This window comes from Nicotiana sylvestris, chromosome 2 (genome assembly GCF_000393655.2).
Source record: "Nicotiana sylvestris chromosome 2, ASM39365v2, whole genome shotgun sequence".
NCBI lineage: Eukaryota > Viridiplantae > Streptophyta > Magnoliopsida > Solanales > Solanaceae > Nicotiana > Nicotiana sylvestris.
The window spans coordinates 128,270,082-128,279,665 of NC_091058.1; the positions used below are offsets into that span (position 1 = coordinate 128,270,082).

General features: G+C 36.6%; 1 protein-coding gene across 1 annotated transcript; it reads right to left on the reverse strand.

Annotated features, from left to right (window-relative positions):
* Window positions 1-2,781: 2,781 nt before the first annotated feature.
* Window positions 2,782-3,330, reverse strand: LOC138885563 (uncharacterized). Its single transcript, XM_070166523.1, has one exon. It carries the CDS (start codon window positions 3,328-3,330, stop codon window positions 2,782-2,784), a length of 549 nt encoding a protein of 182 aa, XP_070022624.1.
* Window positions 3,331-9,584: the final 6,254 nt, after the last annotated feature.

A 9,584-nucleotide genomic window follows, 5' to 3' on the forward strand; every position in this document is an offset into this window, starting at 1 on the left:
TTCAAATGCCCAATTCAACAGTTCAACGTTATGCAACATTCAATATGTAATCAACCTTACTGAACAATCTTAATTATACATATAACTGTCAGTTATATAACAGGAAACTACACTATTAATATTAGTTAAAATACAAACTGCTTTCAGTTGAATAACAAACCCTTTGAACATTTCATTTCAACTTCAACGAGCATACATCAGTGAAGTTCAAAGAAATGTACCTGGAAATTGGAATGTAAATAGAGAAAAGGAAAGGAGTCAGCTACTTTGAACAGCAACAGCAACAAACTCAACAATATACACCACAGAACATGCCAGGAACTGCTTTTGAAAACCAGAAATACAAGCAGACTCCACAGATCAATTCAACACATACATTGAAATACACTCCTAGCCCTTACAGCTGAATCTAATTACCTCTGAAATCCTGCTAGACCCAAACCCAACTGAAATCCAAAACTAGTAATAAAACTGTAAAATTGTTTTGGATTTCTTCATTTTTGATGTTTTATTTTCTGAGTCAACTTGGAATTAAAGTGCCAGCTGAAATTGAAAGCGGGGAGGAAAGTTTTTGGTGGGCGTTTTTGAGCTTAGAGCTGAAGGCAGAAGAAGAAGAACCCCCTTTCCCAAGGCATTTCATGCCCTTATATAGGCAACAAGAGAGAATAGATCAGATTTTTGATTTTCTTTTTTAGTCCCTCCCTTATTTCAGTTTAGTCCCTCTATTCTTGACTTGCTAAACAAGTAAACACTCCTATTGTGCTGAAATGTGCACTAAAATCCTATTCTAGAAGGCCCTAGGGTGTTCCCCTACCCATACAATACCTATACTGCCCTTCCAAATACTTTAATATTACTATTCCTATCAGAATTACCCTTTTCCATACCCAGACTACCCCTGAAGGCTCCTCAAAGTTACTGAACCTACCCTCATCCTTAACAACTATAACCAATCCCCTAAGTTAATCTAAAACTAACTGAAATTGATTAATTAGCACTCAGAAATCAACTAATCAAACTGACCAAACCCAATTGTTCAATTATACCAACTCAATCAAACTAAGAGAAACCAGAAACCAGGATCGATCAAAGCAAAGCTTAAGCTAACATGATCGACATTAAATGAATTTAAACTAATTCTTAACCCATAAACACACAATCGATCAATCAAATATCAAACTCAGAACTAACAGCAATTGACAGAATTATACTAATACACAAAATAAATCATAAATTTAACATAACACTTAATGAAACCAAAACTGTAACTAGAACTTCAACCATGCGAGTAAAAAGAAACAGGAAAAACTCACAGAAGCATGAGGAACTCCGGCCAGTCATTAACGTCTGAATCCTTTCAGATTTTTGACGCGTAACATCCCTAACCATGTGTTCTTACAAGAGAACACATGGTTAAGGATACTACGGTTCGAAATCACAAAGATTTTGGTTTAGGGTTTTGGCCAGAAATTCTTAGATCTAAGATTCGAGCCGTTTCACAGAGATTTGAAGGAAAATAATCACGGATTAGTGTTGAGGGTAGACCGGGGATTGTGTGGTATGACTTTGGGCTGGTTTGGATCAACCTGCGATCTGACCGGAAACTTCAGTCAAAGATTCGATGAGCTCCGGCCTTATTCGAGGGGAACCAGTGGGTGGAACGGAAAGAGGGGAGTGAGGAGGACGAGTGGTGTAATTTTGGGCTTGAACGGTGCAGGTGACGTTCACCGCCGGCGAGGGGTCTGATGGCGGCGCGGATTAGGGTTCGTTGAGGATAGGTAGGGTGAGGAAGATGAGGCAAATGGGGTTGGGGGGGGGGAGTTTTCGGACATTTATATACAAATAACCTAGTTAGATCCAGACCGTTGGATTGATGAGATCCAACGGTCGTGGTTGAATGCTGGGGAAACGACGCTGTTTCAACACCTGGGAGGAGGACCGGGTTGGGGACTTGGGCTGGGCTGATTTGGAACGGATTTAAGGCGTTTGGGCCTGAAAAATCCACAAATTGGCCCAAATTTGGGTCTTCTATTAAGGCCAAATTTCTATTCTTATTTTCTTTTTATTTTCTTTTCTTACTTTTACAATTTTTATAATTTTTTAAATTTTTATGGAGATGTAAAACTAACATGAAATCCTAGTTATTTCAAAACAAAGACTAATTAATTCCTAAAATTGTTCAAAAGCTATTTCATGACAAATTCACAATAAAAATCATTAAAATGCGGTGAACTAATTTTTGTGATTTTCATGTTTTGTTTTAAAACAAATTAACCCTTAATTGATACTAAAACCTAAACGCAAAATGCATATTTTTGTACTTTATAAGAATTAACATGCGCAAATAGAATGCAACAATTATCAGAAAATGACACCAAAATGCACAAAAATTGTATAAAATAAAGGAAAATTATTTTGTTTGGGATTTTGGGAATAATCATATTTAGGGCAAAAATTACGTGCTCACACTGGAGGCCCCTAATTTGTAGCTCTACTAATTTCAACTTCCTCCAAATTGAATACATCGTATGACCTTGAATCTATTGAATCCAAGTAGCATGAACTACTTCTTTATACTATTGTAGTTGCATCACTGTTGATAGTAACCTAAAAGGCCTTTTCACTTTTACCTTAACAACATCAGTAGTTATCATTATAGGAGTGTGATTTGAACAACCTGGTAGCATGTATATGGCCTCCACTCCATTATACTCATTGAACCAATCACCATTCCCTAAATCCCAGTCTATATGACTATAAACTCTAATCTCTGCATCCCTCTTATTGCTCCATGAGAATTTGCACCCTCTTTTTTGTGATTTGTCCCACTCCAATATCATCAAGATAGCTTTGAAAGTCAGTCATTTCTGTTTGATGAACTGGAGTTCCATTCACTATGTCATCCAGATGTAGCACACTATTAAAATCTCCTATTATAAGCCAAAGTCCATTACTTATCATATTCCTCAAGTTTCTCCAGAGTGGAATTCTGTGTTGAACATTATGTAATCCATATACAAAGGTTATGTAGCTGGTAAAGGATGAATTGTTATCCTTAACTAGGCAGTGTATCAGCTGATCTGAGCCATCCAGTACTGTTACTTGAACATTTGCTATTTTCCAACCTATCCAGATTCTACCATTAGGTGCATAAGCATAGTTATCTTTGAACTGCCAATCATCACCCATCTTCCTCTGAATTACTTTTGATCTTTGTTGTTTAACTCTAGTCTCTAGACAAGCTATCATATCTACCTTATTCGTCAACAAGAACTTTTTGAATTCTCGTTGGTTATAAGACTTATTCAGTCCTCTTATATTCCAGGTCATAACAATCATGGAGGATTATGATTAATGGGATTTCACTCAATTGCCCTTTGAACTTCTTCATTACTAGAGGATTGCCCTTGTTCTCATTTGATGGCCTTTCTAGTATTGTCAGGTGAGCAATTGCATTTCTTCTAGTTAGTTTTTCACGACCCCGGTTCTCCCTCCGTGAACCATCGTGACAGCACCTAGTCTCTACGACTAGGTAAGCCTAAACTTGCGGAAGATAACCAAAACTTGCTGAAGTAAAATAATTTAAAAATAGAAATAAGGCAATAACAGTGTTAAATGTGCCACTCGGCATACACCATATTTATATAGATATCAAAACCAATATCTAAATCCAAGACTCGAAAACCCACGAATCACAAGCTAAGAAAAGGAAATACTACATAGCTCTAACTCCGGAATTTGTCTAATAAGAACAGGAAGTACAGAAGGGCTAAATACTAAAAGCGTGAATATAAAGGGACTTCTCTGTCTGCGGATGCGGCAGATGTACCTTGAAGTCTCTAAGCAGTCACCTCTCTTAAGGATGGTAGGCCTGAGTAGCGGTACCTGGATCTGCACATGAAAAACATGCGCAGAAGGGACATGAGTACACCACAGCGGTACTCAGTAAGTGCCAAGCCGAACCTCGGTTGGGTTGTGACAGGGAAGGTCAGGGCCCGACTGAGATTAAATAAATATAAAGATGACAGGATAATAAGCAGTACAATTAAGAATCTACAGTAAGAATCTACACAGGATAATAAGAGTACAATAACTGAAACAAAGATGAAGGCAAACCACAAGGAAGTACCGCTCATAACAAGGATGATAACCGGGGATATCTTGGTATCCCGAGGATCTCTTGGTATCCTCAATATATGCTAGGGATCTCTTGGTATCATGAGGATCTCTTGGTATCCTCAATATATGCTAGGGATCTCTTGGTATCCCGAGGATCTCTTGGTATCCTCAATATATGCTAGGGATCTCTTGGTATCCCGAGGATCTCTTGGTATCCTCAATATACGTGCCAGGGATCTCTTGGTACCCCGCACCTCAGTACAGATCATAAATACGTACAGGGGATCTCCCGGGATACCGTCCCATAGTCCCAAATTAAAAACACATAGAAGCAACACAAGAATACTCAATTAAATGCAAATTTCGTACCAAGTAAACAGTTAATTCTAGCCTAACATGCTTCACGTAATGCAATTAAGGCAGTTTAAGCAAATAGGTAATTAAATCAACTCAACATGCTTTTCTAAACTACAACAGGCTAAATTCGCAAGTAGAATAAAACTGGAAAAAAAGGGACTCAATTGAAATACTTAAAGTAAAACCGGATTTTCAACAATTAGCTCAAGTACGCACTCGTCAGCTCACGTACAAGGCATTTTAATTACCAAATATATCATATCCTAAGGGGAAGGTCCCCCATCAATGTTAGACAACCATTTACCTCGAACCGACTCAAAATCAACCCAACACCACGTCTTTGCCACGAGTACTCGACTCCAAATAGCCCAAATCTATTCAATTCAATTGCATAATGTAAATAAGGCTTCAAGTAACTGATTCTACAATTAAAGTCTAAGTTAATACGCGAAATTATGTAAAATGACCAAAATGCCCCTCGGTCCCACATCTCAGAATCAGGTGAAATTTACATTTTCAAAAACCTCATACTCTCACGAGTCTATACATAATAAGAACATTGAAATCGGAGTCCAAATGACCCCTCAAATCCTTATTTAAAGGCCTTTTAAACTCAAGCCCTAATTAACCATTTTTCCCAAATTTCTCACAACTAATTAGGTCTTTAATCACACAAAAAATATTTATGAAGTCAAGGATATTTCCTCCAAGTGATTCCCCTTTGTTTTCCTCAAAAATCTCTCTTAAAAGCTTCAAACCCGGATGAAAATAGTGAAAAAATCCCTCAAATTCGCGAAGGCAACTATTTATATATTCTGCCAGTGATTTCCGCATTTGTGACCCTGGGACCGCATCTGTGGTCCCGCTTTTGCAGAAACTACGTCGCATCTGCGACTTTCATTAAATGACCAGAAACCGCATCTGCGATCACCCTTTCGCAGATGCGCTACCGCTTCTGCGGTATTCCTTCCGCATCTCCGGAACCTGAAGAAAGGACCAAAATTTTCTTTTGTGATCTACTTAGCCGCTTCTGCAATGCCGCATATGCGGTCCCCAAACTACAGATGCGGAAATACCAAAAGCAGCAAAAACACAACAGCTGCAACATTTCCTCAACTTCTCGTTAACCATCCGAAATCACCCTGAGGCCCCCGGGACCTCAACTAAAGGCATTAACATATCCTAAAACCTTATTCAAACTTGTACCAATCCTCAAAACACCTAAAACAACATCGAAACCTCGAATTAACCATGGGTTTAAGCCTAAGAACTCAAAATTTCTCAAAATACGCTTTCAATACAAAATTCTATCAAACCTCATCCGAATAACCTGAAATTTCACACACACATCCCAAATGACACAACAGAACTACTACAACTCTCGGAATTCCATTCCGACCCTTGGATAAAAATCTCGCTATCGAACCGGAAACTTCAAAAATTCAACCTTCGACATTTCAAGCCTAAATTAGCTACGGGCCTCCAAAACACAGTCCAAACATGCTCCTAACCCTAAAATCACTCAACAGAGCTGACGGAACCATCAGATTTTCATTCCGATGCCATCTTCATATTATTCCGACTACGATCAACTTTCCAACACTTAAGCTCTCATTTAGGGACTAAGTATCCCAAAACTCCCCAAAACTCAAAACCGAACATACCGAAAAATCACATTAGTAGAAATAAACTTGGGAAAAGTAGTTAATAGGGGATCGGGGCGTTACTTCTTAAGACGACCGGCCGGGTCGTCACATAGTTCCTCATAATTAATCTCCCTATGCTCTGTTTTGCCAGTTGATCCTTGAGTAACCACTGCATGTTTGCCTCTATTAGTCACATGTATCTCTACTATCGTCTCCTGTTGTGTAGGTTCCTCCTAATGCAGAATCGTAGTGCTATTGTTTCCTTCATCTGTTGCTTTAGGTTTCCATTCCATTTTTGTTCTCTTCTTTCTTCATCTTTTATGTTGTTTTGGTTCCTCGTCCTACTGTGTTGCTTGTTGGCACTTACCAGTACCATGACCAAATTTGTTGCAATCCAAACAAAATTTTGGATTCCATTCAAAATCTACTCTCTACATCCAGCTCCTCCAATCTGGCTTTTCTATGAGAATTTCATCTAGTAATGGCTGTGTGATATCCATTTCAACAAGTATTCTAGAATATTAAATTTCACATTCTGCTGTAAGTTTATCATTGCAGATAGGTTTACCTAACAGACCAGTAATCCTACCTTAGTTTTCCTCAGCCCAACATTGAACAAGTAGCCCAGGTAAATTGACCCATACATGAACTATCCTCATAGATTCATTCTGAATCTGAAAATCCGGATCCCAATACTTTTATACCATAGGTCTGCTATTAAAGGTATAAGGGTCATTTTGCGTAATTAAGTTTTTGTCCTCTACAGATTCAAATCTGAAAATGAAATACCCGTCATCATGCAGAAGTACTGTTTGTGTCGTGACTAGATTCCATACGCCATAGACGAATTTGAGCATCTCCTTGAACGACGTATTCCCCCTAGAACGTATCCAATCAAAGCTCTTTTCCATCGCTGGCATTGCTGTTCTAACTCCTTTGGGTTTAACTTGGCAATTTTCAATCCATCCTTTTACTACCGGAGGGTAGAACTTCAGTTGCATGCCTTGTGTTTGATCTCTGTTGCCTTTGACTACCTCTGCCATGGTCTGCTTTGTACTTTGAGACCCATCAGAGTAGGTTAATTTCTGCGCCACTATCAGCAATCCTGGTTCCATTACTTGCGATTCATCCTTCTCTGTTTCTGGCGGGGCTTGCATGACAGTAGGGGCACTCCCCATGCCTGGCATCCAATGTAACAGTTGCATTGGGGCTAATTTCCGGGGAATACCACTTTCTGGAATAATTAATCTATTTCTATTATCAATTGGAAGAGGTGGTTGTGTAGGGAGTGTAGGGTGATTACGGTGAGTCATCGTGGCCGGTGAGGTTAGCCACCTTGCTTAACGATCACCAGAGTTTATATCTACCTTCAACGTACTTTGTTTTTAGAAGCATAATAAATCAAAATAAGTTAATGTCTAACTTATAATAAAATTAATAATAGAGTAAAATCAAAAAGGTAATAAAATAATTTTTTTCCCTAGTATTATTTCAAGAATGTTATACTCCGTATTAATTACAAGTGATGAATAGAAGTGTTCATGGTTCGGTTTGGATCGATGTTTCTCTAAAAAGAAACCAAACCAAGTAAGTCAGTTTTTCAAATATTAGAACCAAACCAAACCAATTAAGTCGATTTTTTCTTGATTCGGTTTATGTCGTTTTTTCGATTTTTTCGGTTATTTGTCGATTTTTTCTTAATATAAGACATACACTACCAAACACATATTTCGGCGACCACATTTTCAACGTAATACTATAAAATCAATTGCCCTTTGAGAAATCTATTATTTACCAAGATATATTGATGATAATTGAATCAAATAGTAATGAATAATTTAAGGACTCAATTAAAAATATATTATTTTTAACATGAAATAGATTCCTAACTTAACAAAAGAAAACTACCAATCAAACTAGAATGTAAAAGTAAAGACATGTACTAACAGTGCAAACGATTAACATTTACTATAAAAATTTTAAAAATTTGTATAAAAGTATACATATATATATAGGTGTAATAATAAATTTAAAATAGCTACTCCTATATTCGGTTTGGTTCGATTTTTTTTATTAAAACCAAAACCAAAACAAATTTGATCGGTTTTTAAATTTCAAAATCAAAACTAAACCAAACCAAAAAGTATCGGTTTTTTTGGTCGGTTTGGTTTGGTTCGGGTTTTCGAATTTTTATAAACACCCCTAGTGATGAACATATAAATATTAGATCAATCAGCAAGAGAATGGCAATCGAATATTAAGCAAAAATTCTCTGTATATGTAATACCCTATATTTTTTAGTAAGGGCTTATTGGTCATTAGCAAATAATAATAATAATAATAATAATAATAATAATAATAATAATAATAATAATAATAACTAATTAATTGAAAAAATAAAGAAAGAGGAAGAAACCTACTCTAACTAAAAGAAGGACAAAGCCACTAAAAGAAAAGGGAAAGAAAGGGACGGACAAAAGCTAAAGAGGGTTTTAAAGAAAATAAAACCCTTAGACCTACCATCGAACAGAAAAACAAAAGGAAGAAGCTTCAGTTGTTTTTCTAGCGCTGAAGACCGTGTTTCATCTAATCTTTGGCATACAATTCTTTAAGTTTCAGTAATACACTCCAGGTAATTACAGTATTTCTTCCTTTTTTAAAACTATGGAATTTTATATACATAATCTTTGTAGGGCTGAGTAGATATAATTTTGAAGTTGGATTAAAAATTTGAAAGATATAGTTAAGGAAATTGGGAGAAATTCATGAGACTTTTTCATGAATTAACTGGGTAAATTATATGAATAGGTTGGAGTTGATAGATTAGTAATTACTCATATGTGGGTAAATATAACTCGGCGAATTAAGAGTCAAATATGGAACCTCGAGGGTTGGGTATTCTAAATTAGCTATGAATTAACGTAAACATAGAAATTAACATGAGACCAATATTATGTCATTATAGATTGAATTGGAGGAAGTTGTACAAATTTCTTGAGGTGAAGCATTTGGAATTTCGGCACGAGTATTGTGAGTAGTAATCTTACCGCAATTTGTGTTTTCATAACTTGCATGATTTACACATGATTTTTAATATGAATATGTTACCGATTATTTTAAGTTGCATTTGGGACAAATCTCTTACTCGATATCATACCGAAATAGTTATTTGAGATGAATACCGTGATTTTAAATATTTTCGTTGTCACTAGATCTGTTTTACCGTTACTTGAATTTACTGTTATCAAAAGGAAATTATATGATTTGATAAGAACCGAAATGTCCTATATTATTTTAAAATAGTTTCTACGAGTATATACGAATTACAGAGACAAGTATAAATGGGAGTAGACATTGAAGGATCTTGTAGCTAACGGCGGGTTCGTTAGACCTGGTGCACCTTGTAAATATTGATTACCGTTATAGCCCTCGCTAGTGGGAAGGTAGAACTAGCATACCGTT

Coding starts and splice junctions, on each gene's coding strand:
- LOC138885563 (XM_070166523.1), bottom strand. CDS start 3,330: ATGACCTGGAATATAAGAGGACTGAATAAGTCTTATAACCAACGAGAA.